At 38.0% G+C, this 24370-nt stretch overlaps 3 protein-coding genes across 6 annotated transcripts in view; all 3 read right to left on the bottom strand.

Moving 5' to 3' along the window:
- Nucleotides 1–13316, bottom strand: part of phactr1 (phosphatase and actin regulator 1) — a 59965-nt gene extending 46649 nt beyond the window's left edge. For all 4 annotated transcript variants that reach the window (XM_073932116.1, XM_073932117.1, XM_073932118.1 and 1 more), the window contains exon 1: nt 12777–13316. In XM_073932116.1, the coding sequence (XP_073788217.1) occupies nt 12777–12897 (121 nt within the window). In that variant the 5' untranslated portion in view covers nt 12898–13316. The remainder of the gene's footprint in view (nt 1–12776) is intronic.
- The window catches only part of pycr3 (pyrroline-5-carboxylate reductase 3), a 547472-nt gene that overhangs the window by 305864 nt on the left and 217238 nt on the right, over nt 1–24370 (bottom strand). The gene's annotated exons all lie outside the window — the stretch shown is intronic.
- Nucleotides 14985–24370, bottom strand: part of gptl (glutamic--pyruvic transaminase-like) — a 23317-nt gene continuing 13931 nt past the window's right edge. The window contains exons 6-11 of the mRNA XM_073933816.1: nt 22321–22398; nt 19311–19449; nt 17519–17693; nt 17257–17412; nt 15593–15690; nt 14985–15419 (exon numbers count right to left, since the gene is read on the bottom strand). Of these exons, the coding sequence (XP_073789917.1) occupies nt 15332–15419; nt 15593–15690; nt 17257–17412; nt 17519–17693; nt 19311–19449; nt 22321–22398 (734 nt within the window). The 3' untranslated portion in view covers nt 14985–15331. The remainder of the gene's footprint in view (nt 15420–15592; nt 15691–17256; nt 17413–17518; nt 17694–19310; nt 19450–22320; nt 22399–24370) is intronic.

Genomic DNA, 24370 nt, shown 5'->3' with positions numbered 1-24370 from the left:
GACGCAGTGGCGCAGTAGGTAGTGCTGTCGCCTCACAGCAAGAAGTTCGCTGGTTTGAGCCTCGGCTGGGTCAGTTGGCGTTTCTGTGTGGAGTTTGCATGTTCTCCCTGGGTACACCTGAGTATCCTCCGGGTGCTTCAGTTTCCCCCACAGTCCAAACACATGCGGTACAGGTGAATTGGACAGGCTGAATTGTCCATAGTGTGTGAATGAGTGTGTATGGGTTTTCCAGTGATGGGTTGAGGCTGGAAGGGCATCCACTGCATAAAACATATGCTGGATAAGTTGGCGGTTCATTCCGCAGTGGCGACACCAGATTAATAAAGGGACTAAGCCGAAAATAAACTGAATGAATGAGTTTAATCCTATGCTGTTAGTTTGTGTGCATCTCTGCGTCTGCTTGAATTCTCATGACTTCTACTTATATTTATATTTTAATTCTCATTACTTCTGTTTTAAGTCATTTTAGTCTCATTACTTTTATTTTTAAAATGTAATTTTAATGCACATTACTTATATTTATGTCATTTTCTTTTAATTACCAATAAGCTCATTTTAGAGTGTTCAAAAGGTAAGATGGGAATTATGCCGATTAGTTATTTTGGATACACACATACACATACCGGCCAGTTTATTAGATACACCTTACTAGTACCGGGTTGGTCCCCTTTGTTGCCTTAATCCTTCATGGCAGAGATTCAACTAGGAACTAGGAATATTCCTCTGAGATTTTGCTCCATATTGACATGATAGCATCACACAGTTGCTGCAGATTTGTCGGCTGCACATTCATGATGCAAATCTAACGTTCCACCACATCCCAAAGCTGCTCTATTGGATTGAGCTCTGGTGACTGTGGAGGCCATTTGAGTACATCGTCATGTTAAATAAACCAGTCTGAGATGATTCACGCTTTATGACATGGTGTGTTATCCTGCTGGAAGTAGCCATCAGAAGATGGAGACGCTGTGCTCATAAAGGGATGGACATGGTCAGCAGCAATACTCAGGTAGGCTGTGGCGTTGATGCTCAATTGGTACTAATGAACCCAAAGTGTGCCAAGAAAATCTCCCCCACACCATTACACCACCACCACCAGCCTGAACCGCTGACACAAGGCAGGATGGATCCATGCTTTCATGTTGTTGGTCAAATTCTGACCCGAGCATCTGAATGTGTCAGCAGAAATGGAGACTCATCAGAGCAGCAACGTTTCTCCAATCTTCTATTGTCCAGTTTTGGTGAGTCTGTGTGAATTGTAGCCTCAGTTTCCTGTTCTCAGCTGACAGGAGCGGCACCCGGTGTGCTCTTCTGCTGCTGTAGCCCATCCGCCTCAAGGTTGGACGTGTTGTGTGTTCAGAGATGCTCTTCTGCAGAGCTCGGTTGTAGCGAGTGCTTATTTGAGTTACTGTTGCCTTTCTATCAGCTGGAACCAGTCTGGCCATTCTCCTCTGGCATCAACAAGGCATTTGCGCCCACAGAACTGCCGCTCACTGGATATTTCCTCTTTGTCGGAGCATTCTCTGTAAACCCTAGAGATGGTTGTGCATGAAAATCCCAGTAGATCAGCAGTTTCTGAAATACTCAGAGCAGCCCGTCTGACAGCAACAACCATGTTAAATCCCCTTTCTTCCCCATTCTGATGCTCTGATGTCTTGACCGTGTCTACATGCAGTAAATACATATTCAAATCTGGACATCCAGTATATATATATAAGAGAGAATGTTCTTAATGCACAGTAATATTTTGCCCTAATGGGGTGAAGTGCCGCCTGGTCATGTTCTGGTGAACATGTTTGTGTGTGTTCCTGATAATGAAATGACTCTTAATTTGCTAAATGACTGAACGTCTGCTAATTTGAGTGAATGAGAGAATCTGCAGCACAAATGTTGATCATGATTATCTGGAGAGACGCGCAGCACAACCAGTGTTTTGTAACTCATCCTTCAGTCAGAGTTAATCCATGTTACGCAACCACACACACACACACACACGGTTGAAAAAAAAAACACACAAAATACAAATAACACATCATGGTTGACTGATTGGCTCTTACTGAACTCTCAGCCTTCCACACACTCTCTCTCTCACACACACACATAGACACAGACACATACACACATACAAATACATACACACACAGGCACACACACACGCACATATATACATACAAATACATACACACACACACACACACACACAAACCCACACACAATCATTAGAAGACACAAACACACACACACACACACACGCACACACACATAAAAACACACACTCACACAGACACAAATAAGCACACACACACAGAGACACACACACAAGAACACACACAGAATCATTGAGACACACACAAACCCGCACACAATCATCATTAAAAGTCACAAACACACACACACACACACAAACACACACACACACACACACACACACACACACACACACACACACACACACACATACACACACTCAGACACACATAAAAACAGACACACACTCAGACACACACACACACACACACACACACACACACACACACAAAAAAGAAAGACACAAAGAAACACACAAAGAATCATACACAATTGCAGACACACACACACATAAAAAACAGACACACCACACAGAGACATACGCATACACAATCACACACACACACACAGAGAGAGAGAGAGAGAGAGACACACACAAGAACACACACACACACACACACACACACATAAAAAACAGACACACCACACAGAGACATACGCATACACAATCACACACACACACAGAGAGAGAGAGAGAGAGAGAGACACACACAAGAACACACACACACACACACACACACACATAAAAAACAGACACACCACACAGAGACATACGCATACACAATCACACACACAGAGAGAGAGAGAGAGAGAGAGAGAGAGACACACAAGAACACACACACACACACACACACATAAAACAGACACACACTCAAAGAGACACACAGGTGCACGCACACACACACACACACACACACACACACACACACACACACACACATTTATAAAGATATAAGAAAGACACACTCACAGACACAAACACACACAAACAGTCATACATAATTGCAGACACATCCTAACACACACACACACACACAGACACACACTATCACAGAGACACACACACACACACACACACACACACACACAGACACAGACAGAGAGAGAGATGCTGCAGGCGATGTGTGTGAGTATCAGATGAGTGTGTGTGTGTGTGTATGTGAGTGTCAGATGAGCGCGTGTGTTTGTGTGTATGCAAGTGTCAGATGAGTGTGTGTGTGTGTGGTTTGTGAGTGAGTATCAGATGTGTGTGTGTGTGTGTGTGTGTGTGTGTGTGTGTGTGTGTGTGTGTGTGTTGTGTCTGGCCTCAGCAGTATTGATCGATCAGCTCAAACACGGAGACACACGTCAGCAGTGCTGCTAGTGAACGCTACGATATTCCACATCACCAACCGTCACTCACCGAGGCTCACAGTAAACAGTAATGAAGACTGTGATGAAACATTCGAGTGAGAGAATTGAATAAACATTACATTTGTTTTGCTTTTACAACATTAAACAAAATCAGCGCTAAATCACTTCAACTGTAATCGAAATTAGCATTATAGAGATAATAAAGCTCACAACAAAACCACCAAACTGCAGCTGAAAATGGACAATAAACATATAAACAATAGCCCCTTTCACACATACAGACCTTTCCGGAAAATTGCCGGCAATTTTCCGGAAAGGTCTGTATGTAAGAACAGGTCCTTTTTGAAAATACCGGTAAATTCGTTTTGGCTATTTCCCGGAAAGAGAAGTTGTAACATTACCGGTAATTTGCCGGAATGCTGCGCTGTGTGAATGCAGAAGGAAGATTCCCGTAATAAGCGCGTGCACGTCTAGAACGTGCTGACGTGAGACGTCTGCTTTAGCCAATCACCACAGTCAGACGCATTTACGTCCGCGCGGTTTGTGAGGATAAAAGCCTTTGAATATGTTTCCAGACACATTTAGCTGCTAGAAGTTAGTCAGATCACGTTTATATGTTCTTCTTAATGCCAACTGTGTCAATAATCATCGATGAGATGCTTATGATAAGCCGTTGTTTGTTTACCTTCAAGCTTTGCGTGCGCCTGTGAGCGCCAGCACACGCACATATTATGAACATCTCGACATGCGAAAGTGATCCTGCGAAAGTTGTTCACAATATTGATCATCCACAGAGTCTGTAATTTAGTCAAATGTTTACAAACACAAGCGCAGCCGTTTAAAGCTCATTTGTGGTGAATGATGTCAGAATTTACCGGTATTTTGGAATGGATGTGTGAATGCTCTTTTCCGGAAAATTTCCGTAACGTCCTCGCCTGTGTGAACAGCGCTTTTTTGAATATACCGGTAAAGTTGTTCCGGAAATTTTCCAGAAATTTACCGGTTTCACTGTGTGAAAGGGGCTACTGTCTCATTTTCTTTAAACTATTGTTAAAAGGGCATCACAGTAGCTTAGTGGTTAGCGCGATCGCCTCACAGCAAGAAGGTTGCTAGTTCGAGCCCCGGCTGGGTCAGTTGGCATTTCCGTGTGCGTTTCTCCAGGTGCTCCGGTTTCCCCCACAGTCCAAACACATGCGCTATAGGAGAACTGGGTAGGCTAAATCAGGGGTTCTTAACTGGTTTGGCCATGGGACCCACATTTTTACATGGTCATCAAACCGCGACCCAATTTTTTAGGAAGTGTAATATAATTTTAGGAATTGTAATTCATTTGTGTTTATTTCAAGAGTTCACACTTAGATACTGTTTGACAACTTGTTAGCAAGATAGCAGGTTTGGCATCCTGTCCTGGGAGAGAACCCTGAGCTCGGAGATAGTTGAGCCCAGGGCTCCCGCCAGGTCCATAGAGCATGTAAAGGGGAGTACGAGGTCAGGTGTTCTCCAGAGATCCCCTCGGCAAAAGAGGAAAGGAGGAGAAGGGGTGGATGGGGGGTTTCTTCGGGAAAACGAAGATAATAGTTCTTAGCTAGGTTACTTATAGTGAGTTTGGATGAATCTGATTGGCTAGCTAATGAGTGTAGATGAGTGGCCAGCTGCAGTCAATCATATCATGTGCTCCTCTCGAGATTAGTTTGTGAAACTTCATTTAATAACATACAAAAGTAGTGACAGATAAATCACCAAGACTTACAAATAAACAATACTTTATCTCTGTCTTCTAACAAAATATAGTAATATTACAGAGTAAAAACGTCAAATACTGTCGCAGGTTTTAAGACTTTTTTTGTCGTCAATATATGTAAATCCACACTTTGCATATTTGGGGTCGTACTTGAGGTTCGACATATTTGTTGCTATAATTATATGAAATTTTACATGTCAAACGGTACGGCTGTCGCGCGTGCATTTCAAAATAAAAGTCAGATATATGTAAAACAAGTAAAAAAAAAAAAAAGAACAAAAAAAAAACGTTTGTTGTTTTTTTTGACCACACACTCCGCGACCCACAGAAAATGTTTTTTAATCAGGGATCACCACCGCGGAATGAACCGTCAACTATTCCAGCATATGTTTTACACAGCAGATGCCCTTCCAGCCTCAACCCAGTACTGGGAAACACCCATACACACTCATACACTGAGGACAATTTAGCTTACCCAATTCCCCTATAGCGCATGTGTTTGCACTGTGGGGGGAAACCGGAGCATATCTTTACGTCTTTAAAATAAAGTAACTGTAACTCAGTGTTTGCAGTGTGATGTAGGAGACAGAAGTGAATCTGGAGTATTCTGCAGCTAAAATCAATGACTGTTAAAAATATGGACGACGCGACAGCCCCTTTTCCCATTGAACGCCTTGAGGGCAAAACGCCTGCTTGACGGGCACAAACTGTCGCAAAAGACTGCTGAAATTGGAGCCTTGACATGCACAGAAGGATTGTCTGATGGAGCCAGAGGAGGAGCCGCGAAAATGAGCGGAGTCGAGCTTCCAACCAAACGCTTTATGTAAAATCAACTACGCCCCCCGAACTTCTCAGCATGCGTTTGCTGTCATATCAACACAAATGGATGTAATAACGTTAACAAATATGAGGGTTTTATATATTTAATTGCGTCAGCTCCAGGCCGCAGCGCATAACCTACTCGTGGCGTCGCGGGCTGATTCCGGCTCGCATGCGGCAGCGCCGGCTCGCTCGGCCGCCGCATCTGGCTCGATTGACTCGGGCTGAAATCGGGCAGTGAGTCCAGGCATCCGGAGTAGGTCCAGCAGAGGTAGTCAGTCTGAGCTCTGAGGGGTAAGTCTCCGGCAGGCGAGAATCTAGCTGGAACTGGCCCGAGTGTATTTTGCTATCTGGGTGGTTAGGCGTGTATCAGCAAACTAATAAAGCCCGAAAAAAGCCCTGATCTTAGCGAATAAACAGTGTTCCACCAGGATCATGTATGTCAGAAACTATAGTTTACTGCTGAACTCATTTTGTCATGGTAAAATAACACAGAAATCCAATAATAACACTTCAGTCTCCTGCTGAAGCTCAGACGCGCTGCTTTGAGAAACTGTCAATCACAGCTGTCAATCACGATGACACGCCCAGCATTAAATTACTGCTAAAAACAAACTGTTTACAAAAATGAAGATCTGCACCTATTTCAGCACAATAACCAGTGCCTTAATCCACCAGAACCATCTTACAGGACATTTTATTGCAAGTGTAATACATTTTTTTTATTTGGGCTCAAGTCTCCTTCATTAACACGGAGGAGGCGGGCTTTATGACTTGTACTGCAGCCAGCCCCCAGGGGGCGATCTAACAGCCGAGACCTTCACTCAAACACAGGCTTGCGGCACACTTGGCTAAAATAAACACAGATGCAGCTGATGGACTATAGCAAAGTCCTGTCATCAGTGTTCACTGCGGCCACAAAATGATCCATAACCTCTTAAAGAACCGCATGACTCACTGTGTGTGTGTGTGTGTGTGTGTGTGTGTGTGTGTGTGTGTGTGTGTGTGTGTGTGTGTGTGTGTGTGTGTGTGTGTGTGTGTGTGTGTTTGCCTTCCAGAAACAAACATCTGCATCTTCAAGACACACTTCTGGAGCAGTTTTCCTAAAAAAAGCCCTCCTTACTGAACACCATGGTAAAAATATACAGAAATATCATAGTATAGTTGAATTATTAGCCCTCCTGAATGATGACAGCCCATAATATTAGGCTAGATATTCTTAAAGACACTAGTATTCAGCTTAAAGTGACATTTAAAGGCTTCACTAGGGTAATTAGGGTAAAGTTAGGGTAATTAGGCAAGTCATTGTATAACAGTGGTTTGTTCTGGAGACAATCCAACACTAATATTGCTGAAGGGGGCTAATAATCTTGACCTTAAAATGGCTTTAAAACAATTAAAAACTGCTTTTATTCTAGCCGAAATAAAACAAGTAAGACTTTCTCCAGAAGAACAAATATTATAGGAAATACTGTGAACATGTTCCTGTGAAGGAAATCACGAGAGGGCGAATTATTTTGTCTTCAACTGTGCATTAAAGTCTGCATGAATACACTCTTACATTGCAAAACATATCCATAAACATTTCTGCCACCTTAATTAATGTATGAAACTTTACCATGTCTAATCACTCAGTACCATAGTATTACTTCTCTATACAATGTACCAAGAAACATGGTGCAAACAGTCCCCAGCAGTGCTCATGCAGTTGTTATACTGTGTTTTTAGCATATACTATTGTTATATTAATTGTATTTTAAATACTTTGGAGGTAAATGCTCAAAATATTATGATATGAAAACATACTATAGTAATTTATAGTAACTACTACAGTGTTTTGGTCCATACTATAGTAAAGTGTATTATACTTTATAGTATACAACTCTTTGCTATTGAATGCTTGTAATATTGCAGTACTGTAATGAACTGATCAACTGTAATAATAGTAGCATGCTTTAGTTTTTACTACAGTAAAAACTACAGTATTGGGTCATTTGTTTATCTTACTATATAGTACTTATTACTAAAGTAGCAATATATTTATTAGTAGCTACCTTCTTTAAGCAGATTTTGTCTGCATTCATTTGTCCTTTCTATTTTTTTGCAGACATAACATGGTAAAAGCACGTGTTTTACCACGGTATTCTTTAGGCTAATTCATAGCATCCACAATGACCCCTATAATCATTCAGTATGTCATCAATGACAGTACTATGGTATTTAAACACTTTGGAGTAAACGCTCAAAATAATATGGTATAAAAAATATACTATAGTAAATACTAGTGTTTTTGAACCATACTATAGTAAAGTGTATTATACTGTATAGTATACAACTCTTTGTTATTGAATGCATGTTGTAGCATTAGTACTGTAGTATTAACTGTAATAATGTAGTATACTTTAGTTTTACTACAGTAAACTGTGGTGTATTGTAGTATAGTATACCCTAAAGTTGTAGAAAACTACAGTATTGGGTCATTTGCTTATATTACTGTAGTTCTTGTATTACTACTAGTGCTCTAGAAATAACACAAAAGATTCACTTAAGTAGTTTACCATAGTAAAAACACTGTAGTATTTATTTTAAATTACATTAACGGCATTAGCAAGTGATAATTTAGTAGCTGCAGTCATTAAGTAGATAATGTGAATATGTCTGTATTAATCACTGTTTTTAATCTGTATTAATCACAGCTTTTTTGGATGTAACATGGTAAAAGCACATGTTTTTACCATGGTATTCTTTAGGCTGATTCATCTAGCATTCACAATGACCACTATAATCATTCAGTATGTCATCAAAGACAGTACCACGGTATTTAAACACTTTGCAGGTAAATGCTCAAAATAATATGGTATGAAAAATACTATAGTAAACACAACAGAGTTTTTGAACCATACTATAGTAAAGTACATTACACAGTATAGTGTACAACTCTTTGTTATTGAATGCATGTAGTATTGTAGTATTAGTACTGTAGGATTAACTGTATTAATGTAGTATACTTGAGTTTTTACTACAGTAAACTGTGGTGTATTGTAGTATAATATACCCTATAGTTGTAGAAATAAACAGTATTGGGTCGTTTGTTTGTTAAATATAGTTCTTGTATTACTACTAGTGCTCCAGAATTACCACAACATATTAACTCTCAAGTAGTTTACTATAGTAAAAACACTAGTATTTACAATAAATTACATTTGCAAATGGTAATAATTACGAACATAATCTGTATTAATCACAGCTTTTTTTGGACATAACATGGTAAAAGCACGTGTTTTACCATGGTATCCTTTAGGCTGATTCATCTAGCATCCACAATGACCATTCAATATCTGAGAGTACCATGCTTTAAATACTTTAGAGTAAATGCTCAAAATAATATGGTAGTAAAAAATACTATAGTAAATACTACAGTCTTTTTGAACCATACTATAGTAAAGTGTATTACACTGTATAGTGTACAACTCTTTGTTATTGAATGCATGTAGTATTGTAGTATTAGTACTGTAGGATTAACTGTAATAATGTAGTATACTTGAGTTTTTACTACAGTAAACTGTGGTGTATTGTAGTATTATATGCCCTATCATTGTAGAAATAAACAGTACTGGGTCATTTGTTTATGTTACTATAGTTCTTCTATTATCACTAGAGCTCCAGAATTACCACAACAGATTATTTCAAGTAGTTTACTATAGTAAAAACACTGTAGTATTTACTTTAAATTACACTAATGGCCTTATTAGCAAGCGGTAATGATTTAGTAGCTACAGTCATTAAGTAGATAAGGTGATTTTGTCTACATTAATCACTGTTTTTGGAGATAACATGGTAAAACACTACAGTAGTAGTCTTTACTACAGTAAACTGTGGTGTATTGTACTATAGTTGCATAAAACTACAGTATTGGGTCATTTGTTTATGTTACTATAGTTCTTGTATTACTACCAGTGCTCTAGAATTACCACAAAAGATTCACTTAAGTAGTTTACCATAGTAAAAACACTAGTATTTACAATAAATTACATTTGCAAATGGTAATAATTAAGTACATAATCTATATTAATCGCTTTTTTTGGACATAACATGGTAAAAACACGTGTTTTACCATGGTATCCTTTAGGCTGATTCATTTAGCATCCACAAGGACCACTATAATCATTTAGTATGTCATCAATGACAGTACCACGGTATTTAAACACTTTGCAGGTAAATGCTCAAAATAATATGGTATGAAAAATACTATAGTAAAGTACATTACACAGTATAGTGTACAACTCTTTGTTATTGAATTCCATTCAATTCACCATGCATGCATGTAGAAGTGTAGTACTGTAGTATTAAGTGCAATACTGTGGTATACTTCAGTTTTACTACAGTAAACTGTGGTGTATTGTAGTATAATATACCCTATAGTTGTACTACAGTAAACTGGGTCATTTGCTTATATTACTATAGTTCTTGTATTACTACTAGTGCCCCAGAATGACCATAACAGATTAATTTAAGTAGTTTACCATAGTAAAAACACTGTATTAATTACTTTAAATTACATTAACGGCATTATTAGTGAGTGGATATAATTTAGTAGCTACAGTCATTAAGCAGATAATGTGAATATGTCTGTATTAATCACTGTTTTTTAGGACATAACATGGTAAAAGCACTACAGTAGTAGTTATTACTACAGTAAACTGGTGCATTGTAGTATAATATACCCTAGAGTTGTAGAAAACTACAGTAAACTGGGTCATTTGTTTATGTTACTATAGTTCTTGTATTACTACTCGTGCTCTAGAATTAAACAACAGATTAACTTAAGTAGTTTACTATAGTAAAAACACTGTAGTATTTATTTTAAAATACATTAATGACTTTAGCAAGCGGTAATAATTAAGTAGCTACAGTCATTAAGTAGATAATGTGACTTTATCTGCATTAATCACTGCTTTTATAACATGGTAAAAGCACATGTTTTACCATAGTATTTCTTTAGGCTGATACATCTACAATGACCACTATAATCATTCAGTATCATCTATGATAGTACTATGGTATTTAAATACTTTAGAGTAAATGCTCAAAATAATATGGTATTAAAAATATACTATGGTAAATACTAAAGTGTTTTTGAACCATACTATAGTAAAGTGTGTCATACTGTATAGTATAATAATTATTTGTTGATTGGGTGTAGTATTGTAGTATTAGTACTTGAAATGATTAACTGTAATAATGTAGTATACTTTAGTTTTTACTACAGTAAACTGTGGTGTACTGTAGTATTATATACCCTGTAAATGTGGAAAACTACAGTATTGGGTCATTATTTGTTTATATTAGTTGTTTTACTACAGTGAAATACAATTACCACAATGTATACATTTAAGCAGTTTACTATAGTAAAAACACTGTAGTATTTACTATAAATTACATTAACAGCATTAGCAATGGTAATACTTTAGTAGATGGTCATTAATAATGTGATTATGTATTTGGACATGGTAAAAGCACTTGTTTTACCATGGTATTCTTTAGGCTGATTCATCTAGCATCCACAATGACCACAATAATCATTCAGTATTATTTATGATAGTACTATGGTATTTAAATACTTTAGAGTAAATGCTTAAAATAATGTGGTATTAAAAATATACTATAGTAAATACTACAGTGTTTTTGAACCATACTATAGTGAAGTGTATTATACTGTATAGTATAGTACAATAACTCTTTGTTGAATGGGAGTAGTATTGTAGTATTAGTACTTGAACTGATTAACTGTAATAATGTGGTATACTTTAGTTTCTACTACAGTAAACTGTGCTGTATTGTAGTATAATATTCCCTGTAAATGTGGAAAACTACAGTATTGGGTCATTACTTGTTTACATTGCTATAGTTGTTTTACTACAGTGAAATACAATTACCACAATTGATACATTTAAGCAGTTTACTATAGTAAAAACTCTGTAGTATTTACTATAAATTACATTAACAGCATCAGCAATGGTAATACTTTAGTAGCTGATCATTAATAATGTGATTATTTATTTGGACATGGTAAAAGCACTTGTTTTTACCAGGGTATTCTTTAGACTGATACATCTAGCATCCACAATGACCACTATAATCATTCAGTATCATCTATGATAGTACTATGGTATTTAAATACTTTAGAGTAAATGCTTAAAATAATGTGGTATTAAAAATATACTATAGTAAATACTACAGTGTTTTTGAACCATACTATAGTGAAGTGTATTATACCGTATAGTATAGTAAAATAACTCTTTGTTGAATGGGAGTAGTATTGTAGTATTAGTACTTGAACTGATTAACTGTAATAATGTAGTATACTTGAGTTTTTACTACAGTAAACTGTGGTGTATTGTAGTATAATATACACTGTAAATGTGGAAAACTACAGTATTGGGTCATTATTTGTTTATATTAGTTGTTTTACTACAGTAAATACAATTACCACAATTTATACATTTAAGCAGTTTACTATAGTAAAAACACTGTAGTATTTACTATAAATTACATTAACAGCATTAGCAATGGTAATACTTTAGTAGATGGTCATTAATAATGTGATTATGTATTTGGACATGGTAAAAGCACTTGTTTTACCATGGTATTCTTTAGGCTGATTCATCTAGCATCCACAATGACCACTATAATCATTCAGTATGTCATCAATGACAGTATCATGGCATTCCCCGAGTAGCCTACAGTAGTAATGAAGTCACACACACACACTCACCTGTCTGCAGTGTGTAGGACAGCCTGGTTTCAGTCAGGTACGGTGTGTCACTCTTGGACCGGGCTCTCCTGATGGGCCGCCGGTCCACATCCTCCAGCTCGGGCGCCGCCGCCGTCGCCATCAGGACCCCACGGTGCAGCCCCCGTTAACGGGCACGGTAGAGACACGAACGCGGGGGGAGAGATGGAGACTCCTCCTCACGTCTCCGTTAACCGAACAACCGACACGACACACACGCGGAACACAAGCCCGTTAAACGCATCCCGCCCTGATGCAGCACATCACGGTTGAACGGAAACATCCAGAGCGCGTGGAATAGAATATCCTGCTGCCGTACTACGTTAGTAACCGGGATGACGTGTTCTGACCGGAGAATCTGCACTGATGCGGCGGGGGGGAAAAAGCTGTCGGTCATTCACGCGCTGAACACGACAGACTTCAGCATGAAACACGCGGGATTTCCGGTAAAACGGCACCGATCACCGTGCTGCTGCTGCGACATCCTCTGTGTACGGTTACCGTTCAGGGCTGACTCATACTGAAGAGGAACACGACCGGAATCAAACTCACTGTGTGTGTCGTTGTATTCCGCGCGCGAACTGAACAGAAAATATGAATAAATAAATAAATAAATAAACGAAATAACAGAAATTAAAAATACTGGGTAAATAAAACATTTAAATGACATAAAACTCGTTTATTTATATATTTTCATATTTATTTGTTTTAGTTATGCAGGAATGTATGAATTTATTTACTCATTTTAATTCTATATATGCATATTTAGGCCTATTTATTGTTTTATTTATGCAGGAATGTATGCATTTATTTACTCATTTATTTTTATATTTGCATATTTATTTATTATTTTATAGCAGGAATTTATGCGTTTATTTACTCATTTATTTATATATTTGCATATTTATTTATTTATGCAGGACTTTATGCGTTTATTTACTCATTTATTTATATATTTGCATATTTATTTATTGCTTTATGCAGGAATTTATGCATTTATTTACTCATTTATTTATATATTTGCATATCTATTGTTTTATTTTTACAGGAATTTATGCATTTATTTACTCATTTATTTATATATTTGCATATTTATTTATTTATGCAGGAATTTAAGCATTTATTTACTCATTTATTTATATATTTGCATATTTATTGTTTTATTTATGCAGGAATTTATACATTTATTTACTCATTCATTTCTATATTTGCATATTTATTGTTTTATTTATGCATTTATTTACTCATTTATTTATATATTTGTATGTTTATTTATTTTTCTGCTTTATGCAGGAATTTATGCGTTTATTTACTCGTTTATTTATATATTTGCATATTTATTTATTGTTTTATTTATGCAGGAATTTATGCGTTTATTTACTCATTCATTTATATATTTGCATATTTATTTATTGTTTTATGTTGGAATTTATGCATTTATTTACTCATTCGTTTCTATATTTGCATATTTATTGTTTTATTTATGCATTTATTTACTCATTTATTTATATTTGCATGCTTATTTATTTACTGCTTTATGCAGGAATTTATGCATTTATTTACTCATTAATTTCTATATTTGCATATTTATTGTTTTATTTATGCATTTATTTACTCATTCATTTCTATATTTGCATATTTATTGTTTTATTTATGCATTTATTTACTCATTTATTTATATATTTGCATGCTTATTTATTTACTGCTTTATGCAGGAATTTATGCATTTATTTACTCATTAATTTCTATATTTGCATATTTATTGTTTTATTTATGCATTTATTTACTCATTTATTTATATATTTGCATATTTATTTATTGTGATATTTATGCAGGAATGTATGCATTTATTTAATTTAATTAATTTAATTTATTTACTCATTTATATATTTGCGTATTTATTTATTTATTTATTATATTTGCAGGTTTTTTTCTCCACATAGAACAAACCAGAAACCACTGTTATACAATGACTTGCCTAATTACTCAAGCTTCACCTAAATTAACCTAGTGAAGCCTTTAAATGTCACTTTAAGCTGAATACTATAGTGTCTTGAAGAATATCTAGTCTAATATTATGTAGTAACCGATGTAAAAACATTTTTATTGCACATCCATTCTAGATTTGCATTAAAAAAGTGTCCATAAACAAATATTTTGTCAATTCAAATGAGTAGCGGCTTGGACCTGTTAAAAAATACAATTTATTGGGTAATTTAACAGATGAACTAAATTGGATGTCGTGTATGAGTGTGTATGGATGTTTCCCAGTACTAGGTTGCAGCTGGAAGGGCATCTGCTGTGTAAAACACATGCTGGAATAGTTGGCAGTTCATTCTACTGTGGTGACCCCTGATAAATAAGAGACTAAGCCGGAGGAAAATGAATGAATGAATGATTTAGAGAAAGACAATGCTTGATTTCTGCGTGAACGATCCCTTTAATACTGCTCACATGAGCATGTTCTGCAGAGTAGAGGAGGAAACAGCCTAGTGTACAGATCTAATCCTCTGATGAGCTTCACTGAGTGTGTGATTTCAGTATTCCTGGAGGAATTTTAGGTGAAAACAGTGAAGGCGACCGAGAACTTCCTCTAGTTCATCTGATGGCATCAACACACACAACCTAAAACACACACACACACACACACACACACACATTTACATTATATTTAGTCATTTAGCAGACACTCTTGTACAAAGCCACTTACAATTGAGACAGACACGCACACCCCAACAGGGTGTTCAGTGTGTGTGTGTGTGTGTGTGTAAACTGCATGTCTGAAAAGGTCACTGTACCTGAAGTGGCAGCAGTGTGAATGTGTGTGATCTTCGCTGAACCCAACACACACACCCTGATCCTCCAACAACCTCCTGCTGTACAACAAGCCCACTGGCTACACACACACATGGAAGCACACACACAAACACACACACACAGACACACAAAAGAATTCCTCCTCATTTTAAACATCATGTGTGTGTGTGCGTTCATACATGTTAGTGTTTGTGTATACCTGTGAGTAAGAATGTGTGTGTTACTGTAGTATCTGTGAGTGTATGAGAGTGTTTGTTTGTATGTGTGTGTGTGTGTGTGCCTGTATGAACGTGTTCGCACTTGTAAGTGTGAGTTTGATTAAACTTATGTGTGTGTGTACCTGTGAGTGAGTATATCTGTGAATGTGTGTACGTGTGTGTATACTATACTGTGTTTGAGTGAACGTACCTGTAAGAGTGTGTGTTTCTGTGTATGTTTGAACCTGTTAGTGTTTATGTATATGACTGTGTGTGTTTGTATTTGTACTTTGAGTGTGTGTGTATACTTTTTAGTGCCTGTGTAAGTGTGTGTGTGTGTATAAGAGAGAGTTTGTTTGTACCTTTGTCTGTCTGTCTCTCTCTCTCTCTCTCTCTCTCTCTCTCTCTCTCTGTGTGTGTGTGTGTGTGTGTTTGTATTTGTACTTTGAGTGTGTGTGTGTGTGTATACTTTTTAGTGCCTGTTTAAGTGTGTGTGTGTGTATGAGAGAGAGTGTGTTTGTACCTTTGTCTCTCTGTCTCTCTGTCTCTCTCTCCCTCTCTGTGTGTGTGTGTGTGTGTGTGTGTGTGTGTGTGTTTGTGAGTTTGTTTTGTGTGTATGTTTGTAGGTCTGTGAATGTGTGTGTATACCTTTGAGTGTGTTTGTACCTTTACTTGTGTGTGTGTGTGTGTGTGTGTGTGTGTTAGTACCTTTGTCTCTGTGTGTGTGTGTGTGTGTGTGTGTGTGTGTGTGTGTGGTGTGTGTGTTGTGTGTGTGTGTGTATTTGTGAGTTTGTTTTGTGTGTATGTGTAGGTCTGTGAATGTGTGTGTGTGTGTGTGTGTGTGTGTGTTTGTGTGTGTGTGTGTGTGTGTGTGTATGTGTGTGTTTGTACCTTTGTCTCTGTGTGTGTGTGTGTGTGGTGTGTGTGTGTGTTGTGTGTGTGTGTGTATTTGTGAGTTTGTTTTGTGTGTATGTGTAGGTCTGTGAATGTGTGTGAGTGTGTGTGTATACCTTTTAATTGTGAGTGTGTGTGTGTTTGTGTATTTGTACTTGTGAGTATGTGCGTGTGTGTATAATTCTGAGTGTGTGTACCTGTGTTAATGTTTGTGTGTGTATGAGTGTGCATGACTGAGTGTGTGTGTATATACCTGTGTGTGCATAAGTGTGTGTGTGTGTGTGTGTGTGTGTGTGTTTGTATTTGTACTTTGAGTGTGTGTTTATACTTTTGAGTGCCTGTGTATGTGTGTGTGTGTGTGTGTGTGTGTATTTGTGAGTTTGTTTTGTGTGCGTATGGGTGTATGTCTGTGGGTCTGTGAATGTGTGTGTGAGCGTGTTTGTACCTTTAATTGTGTGTGTGTGTGTATGTGTGTGTACTTGTAAGTCTGTTTTGTGTGTGAATAAGTGTATGTTTGTACGTCTGTGAATGTGTGTGTGTGTGTGTGTGTGTACCTGTGAGTGTGTGTGTGTAGAGTGAGGGAGACTCAGCTGTGGGCAGATGAAGACTCCGCCCTGAATTGATTGACAGCTGAATCCTGGGAGATCGTTGAAGAAACTGACGGCCCTCGAGACGTTACACTGCAGAGTCTTCAGCCTAGACGACACCTCCTGAACACACACACACACACACACACACACACACACACACACTTAAATGTTTGAGTGTACTGAATTATATTGTGTGTGTTTGCTATTGTGTGTTATTTAATCGTACCTCTGTGTATACACAGTAGGAGGGGTCTCCAGGACAGGGCGGAGCCATCATGACATCAAGAGCGATCTGACCAATCACAGGAGGGCATAAATCTCCAGTCAGGAGCACTTCAGTGTACAGCATCACGTCTTCATCGAGATTCACCAGCTCCATAAAACTGGTCCTCAAACCACACCTGAAGAGCACACACAGGGTTCATCATGAAGAGTAGGGTGGCTCAGTGGGTAGCACAGTCGCCTCACAGCAAGAAGGTCGCTAGTTCGAGTCCAAGATGGGTCAGTTGGCTTTTCTGTGTGGAGTTTGCATGTTCCACCCTTGTTGGCGTGGGTTTCCTCCGGGTGCTCCGGTCTCCCCCACAGTCCAAACACATGCGCTATGGGGGAATTGATGGACTAAATTGGCTGTAGTGTATGTGTGTGAATGAGTATGTGTGTGTGTGTGTGTGTATATACTCGGAGCATGTGTACTAGTGAAAGTATGTGTGTGTGTGTCTGTGGATAAATGTGTGTTCATACCTGATAGTGTTTGTGTGTATGCATGGGTGTGTGTGTGCCTGTATGTGTGTGTTTGCTCATGTGAGTTTGATTGAACCTTTGTGAGTGTGTATTCCTGTGTGTGCAGCTGTGTATGCATATGTGTGTGTGTGTGTCCTTGTGAGTGTGTGTGTAGCTGTGTATGCATATGTGTGTGTGTGTGTCCTTGTGAGTGTGTGTGTTCCTGTGAAAGTGAGTGTGTGTCTGTGAATGTGTGTGTTTGCACTTGTGAGTTTGATTGAATTTGTGTGTGTACCTATGTGTGTGTTTAAACCTGTGAGAATGTGTGTGTACCTGAGTGTGCATTTTGAGTGTGTGTGTGTGTATTTGTACTTGTGTGTATGTGTATGTGTGTGTGTGTGTGTATACTTCTGAGTGTGTGTACCTGTGAAATTATGTGCGTGTGTATTCGTGTCTGTAAACGACTGTATGTGTGTGTTTTCGGACCTGTTCATGTTTGTGTGTGTATGAGTGTGTATGACTGAGTGTGTGTATGCCTGTGTGTGCATGTGTGTGTTTGTATTTGTACTTATGTGCGTGTATCCTTTTGAGTGTGTGTGTAAGTGTGTATTTGTATGTGTGTGTGTGTGTTCGTGATTGAGTGTTTGTATGTGTGTGTTTGTGTGTGTGTGTGTTTATACTCGGAGCATGTGTACCTGTGAAAGTATGTGTGTGTGTGTGTGAGTGTGTGTGTGTGTGTGTGGATAAGTGTGTGCTCATACCTGATGGTGTTTGTGTGTTTGCGCGGGTGTGTGTGTGTGTGTTTGCTCATGTGAGTGTGTGTGAGCGAGTGTGTATGGGTGTTTCCCAGTACTGGGTTGCAGCTGGTTTTACATCACATAATGGGTCTCCTTTAAGGAGATAAAAGCAGATATAAACACTGTCTCAGGCAGCACGGTAGCGCAGTGGGTAGCACGATCGCCTCACAGCAAGAAGATCGGTGGTTTGAACCTTGGCTGGGTCAGTGTGGAGTTTGCATGTTCTCCCCGTGTTGGCGTGCGTTTCCTCCGGGTGCTCCGGTTTCCCCCACAGTCCAAAGACATGCGGTACAGGTGAATTGGGTAGGCTAAATTGTCCGTAGTGTATGAGTGTGAATGAGTGTGTATGCATGTTTCCCAGGGATGGGTTGCAGCTGGAAGGGCATCCGCTGCGTAAAACATATGCTGGATAAGTTGGCGGTTCATTCCGCTGTGGCGACCCCAGATTAATAAAGGGACTAAGCTGAAAAGAAAATGAATGAATGAATAAATGAAACTCACTCTCCCATGATGCCGTTGGACAGTGAATGCAGCGAGGCCAGCTGAACACTCTGTGAAAACTCCTCATCCATCTCTGCCAGAACTCGCTTATAGGACACAAACTCACATCCGTCTGCAAACACTGTGTTCTGATACTCCTGTAGGAAAACACAGAAAACCAACATGAGCGGACTCACTTACGTACAGCTGAAGTCAGGATTATTCACCCTCCTGTGCAATATTTCCCAAATGATGTTGAACAGATTCAGGAATTTCTCACAGTATTTCCTATAATATTCGTTCTTCTGGAGAAAGTCTGATTTGTTTTATTTCGGCTAGAATAAAAGCAGTTTTTAATTGTTTTAAAGCCATTTTAAGGTTCCATTATTGCAAGACATTGGGTCCTATCATACACCCGACGCAATGTGGCACAACCAGCCTGATCTCACGAGAAAACGTAAGTATTTTATGTTTTGGCAGTTTAGTGGCTAATTCGTACGAGTTCAGTCGTAATTTGTACGATTTTAAAAAGGAGGCGTGGCACCTAACCCCACCCCTAAACCCAACCGTCATTGGGGGATATGCAAATCGTACTAAAATGTACGAATTAGATCGTACGAATTTGTACAAAGTAGCTACTAAATGAAAAAGTTACGAATTGCCGTGAGATTGTGTTGGCACGACGCAATAGTCTTTTGGTAGTTTCAGCTTGGCGCAAGAGTGGTTTTGAGACGTTGCGCTACGCTGTTTTAATAGCAAATGCATTTGTGCTCATATGTGCGCCCATAGGCGTTCTGCTCTAAAACAGTGGCGTTCTGAGGCGCACTGCTGGCGCGTCGCTATTTTGAGAAACTATAATAGATTTTTCAATAGACCAAAATAAACCCGGTCTAAACTCCAGCGCAGAGTTGCGCCTCACTTACACACTGCTTAATACACACAAGAGAGCAATAGGCAAATATCTTTACATATGAAAAAGAATTAAAATATCAAGGATATATATAGGATATAATAAGAATAGATATAGAATATAAATATAAAGGATTAAAATATTACAATACATTATTTTCTAGCCTACATAAATATGAAAAATCACTGCTTTTATGTCTTCTTCATCTCGGGAGGCTTTTTCAGTTCATTCATAACAATTTGCTTTTGTATAATGTTATTATTATTAGCAGTATTATTTATTATATCCATATTTATATTTGTTTTATTAAAAACAAGCTTAGATTTGTCCACCTGTCAGGTTTTAGACCATATGGGGCACAGCATGTGTTTTAGGATATAACTCAGGTTTTTGAGCACACTTCATTATTATTGTTCATTTATTCGTTTGCTGGAAATTAGAACTGAATTTAGAAATAGTTTTGAAACGAATATTTGCGCTTAAAAAACAAAATTAATTATTTACAGGCTAACTGATCTCTGTGCGTAAAGGTTTCCCTATCCAAGAGTGCAAAAGTGAAAGGAAAGACAGAGGAGGCCTTATCTCTCATTCACGTGCTGCAGATGCTCTGTTTAACTGTTTTAAGTGTTCAGTTTTTACAGTTACACTTACTTTACGTCATGTTAATAGCAAATGTGCTTATGGCGTGACGCAGCTGACTCTTAAAGGGAATGGGAGATGAGACTCTGATTGGTTTATTCTCAAAACACACCTATAACTCATTAAGAAAATAAGCTCAACCCTGTTAGACCATGTGCCACGGCGCAAAGCGGATTTTCCCGTCCTTAAATTAGCAAAAAGTGGATTCTGACACGCCCTGATTGCACATGGATCGTCAAAATAGAGCCCATAATCTCACACAAAGTGCTTCATAGGCTTCATAATTTCATGTGTAAATTGAATAAAATAATACCAGAAGTGTCTCCAGTGTGTGACAAATGTCAGCTCTTAGATTCCAACCTGTCTCTTTCTGTCTCCCAAATAACAGAGTTTCTAGAATAAAATATTTAACATTTTTTCAGGTACATTAGACACTCCGAATGAGCCAGATCCTATAATAATTTTATTTGGAGCCTCTGAAGAATTTTTGAGACTTACACGGGTACAACAACAGTTTGTTTCACATGGGTTGACCTAAAAAAAAAACTCATCCTTTTGTTTTGTTTTTTTTGTTTAGTTTTTTTTTTTTTTTTGGGGGGGGGGGTTTCACCTTTTTAATAGTCAGGAGGACAGTATTGAGTATTGACAGGAAAGCATGGGGAGCAGACAGAGGGGAAGGATCAGCATAGGACTGCGAGACGGGAATCAAACTCAGGCCATGAGCACTGGAGTGCATGTGTCGACGCACTAACCACTACACCACCGGCGCCGACATCCTTATGTTTTGGAAGAAAAAAGAAGTTCCAACTCTTACATTATGGCTGACAGAGTAAACCAGTACATTACATCTGGAAAAATCAGATATACCCTGATAGAGGTTTTGTTATTTGAAAAAATGTGGTGTCCTTTTATTTCCTTTTTACAAACTTGATTAATATGTTTACATGCCTTATAGTACCTACGTTTATTGTTGGATAGCACTGGTGGGGGTTGGTTGGGGGAATGCATGCTTATTTATTCATTTTTTTTGTTTAATTATTATTTTTATGACCCTTGTTTGTTGTTGTTTTTTATTAGTATTATCATTTTGTTAATTTTTTGTTTCAATTGTCTAATTGTTTTACTGCAAGTTTTATGATTATGTTAAAAAAAAAAAGTGTATTTTTAAGTAAATGTCTGCGAAAATTTCTAATAATAAAAATATTAAAACCAAAGCCATTTTAAAGTCAATACTATCAACCCCCTTAAGCACTATTAGCTTTAGAGTGTCTCCAGAAAAAAACACTGTTATACAATGACTTGCCTAATTACCCTAACTTTACCCTAATTACCCTAGTTAGGCCTTTAAATGTCACTTTAAGCTGAATACTAGTGTGTTGAAAAAAATCTAATCTAATATTATAAAATAAAATAAACAGGAGGGCCAAAAATTCTGACTTCAACTCTAATCAAAGAAGATTTAAAAAGTCTAAAAACGTCCCTCATTGACCAATAGGAAGAGTCGTTCATCATGAGCGAATCGAATCACGTCCTCGATGCTCTCGCGACTCTGAACTGCTCCTGGAAAACACAAAAAATGTGCCGTTTATTATTTTAAAGCCATTTATTCAGTCATTTTTCTTCGGCTTAGTCCCTTTATTTATCAGAGGTTGCCACAGCGGAATGAACCACCAATTATTCCAGCATATGATTTACACAGCGGATGCCCTTCCAGCTGCAACCCAGTACTGGGAAACACCCGTACACACTCCTTCACAAACACTCATACACTACGATCAATATAGTTGATCAGTTCCCCTATAGCGCATGTGTTTGGACTGTGGGGGAAACCGGAGCACCAGGAGAAAAACCACACCAACAAGGGAGAACATGCAAACTCCAAATAGAAATGACTACTGACCCAGCCAAGGCTCAAACCAGCGACCTTCTTGCTGCGAGGTGACAGCACTACCAACTGCGCCACTGCGTGCCTATTTTAAGTATGAATAATTTCTGAGATTCAGCCATTCGGCGGCCATTAGACTGTCATATTGAGCAGAGCAAAGACGGTTGATGCTCCGCCACAAGATGGCAACAGAGACCACATAACAAGTGCTTAGAGGAGGAAAACTCAGCATAAATTTTAAACTACAGCTGATCAAATCATTATTAATCAGGTAAGTGACACCTCTAAGTTTATCTCTCTCGTTGTATGTTGTAGTGCTGTATTTATACCACAGTAATCTACTTGTCTTTGCTTTTCTTTGGCTTTTCAGGGCTCGAAATTAACTTTCTTACTTGGTAGCACCGGTGCTCCCAACCTGAAATATTTAGGAGCACCAGGAAAAATTTAGGAGCACCCACCAAAAATGAATGATATATTTGACAAGTTGTATATTAAGGGATTTATTGTTTTTAATTGGGACAAACAAAACCCAGAAACAACTATCTAACTAATGCTGTGATGACTTAATATTTGTGCAATAACTCCAAAATGAATGTTGAATAATTATAAAATATCAATGATGACGATGATGATGACAATAATACTAAAAATGAATTATATTTCTCATCATCATGCTGCCTTGAATGTGCTTTAATGTAAGTTATCTGCTATATAAAGTCCTACTGTTACTTTATGAAAAATAAATTGATGGTTTGCATCAAACACAAATTAAGCATTGTAGTTAGAAATATTATTTTGTACTATTGTTTTAATATGCATGTCAATTTAATAAATAATATTTCTGCTACAAAACAAACGAAATAATATAATAAATCATTTAATCCAATGCTGAAAGCAGCAAAGCCGTCATCAGTAATTAAATAGAAAAATAATATACACCTCAAGAAAGAACGGACAAAAGAAAGGAAGAAAAGTCTCTCTTTTAAAAGTTTTGGTTTCGGTTCGTGTCGTTTTAATGCTCAGCCTCGTTACGCGCTGAATTACATTTGTCTGTGTTTGCGGAAAAGCATGCGAGTCAGCCGGCCCAATATATGAGGGGGGCAGAGCAGGATTCTCCCGATGACCACCGGCGCAATACTGTTCTCTGTTATAACCCGCATCAGTTTAAACTCAGTAAAGGCAAGCTTCTTTGGCGATGGTGTTTTAGCGGACATTTGCACCCTGATCTCACGAGGAAACATATGAAAATGTTACGAATTGCCATGAGATTGTGTTGGCTGAACACGCAGTGCATGCAACGCATTGAGAGTCAGTGTACTTTTCACTATTCCGCCGTTTGCATTCCCCGCAGTCACAAAAGCTCCCTCCCTGTCATCTGACAACGGAAAGTCTTGAGTGATTGACAGCTAATATGAACCAATATAGCGGCAGGGAAGAGCGATTTTACCACGTTTTTAGGAAAAAAAAAAAAAAACAGGTCACACTACAACCATTATATGCAGTCGCACAAATGCTCCCAATATATATTATGGGGTCGCGTAGCTTAAATTTAGGGTGCATATGCGACCAAAATGGTCGCAATTTCGAGCCCTGCTTTTACTGGGAAATCTCTGTAGACTGATGGCATTTCATGCTGTTCAGCCTTAT

The sequence above is a fragment of the Danio rerio genome, chromosome 20, assembly GCF_049306965.1.
Source record: "Danio rerio strain Tuebingen ecotype United States chromosome 20, GRCz12tu, whole genome shotgun sequence".
Taxonomy (NCBI): domain Eukaryota; kingdom Metazoa; phylum Chordata; class Actinopteri; order Cypriniformes; family Danionidae; genus Danio; species Danio rerio.
The sequence above is the reverse complement of the archived record's forward strand: the minus strand, read 5'-3'. Positions and strand labels throughout refer to the sequence as shown.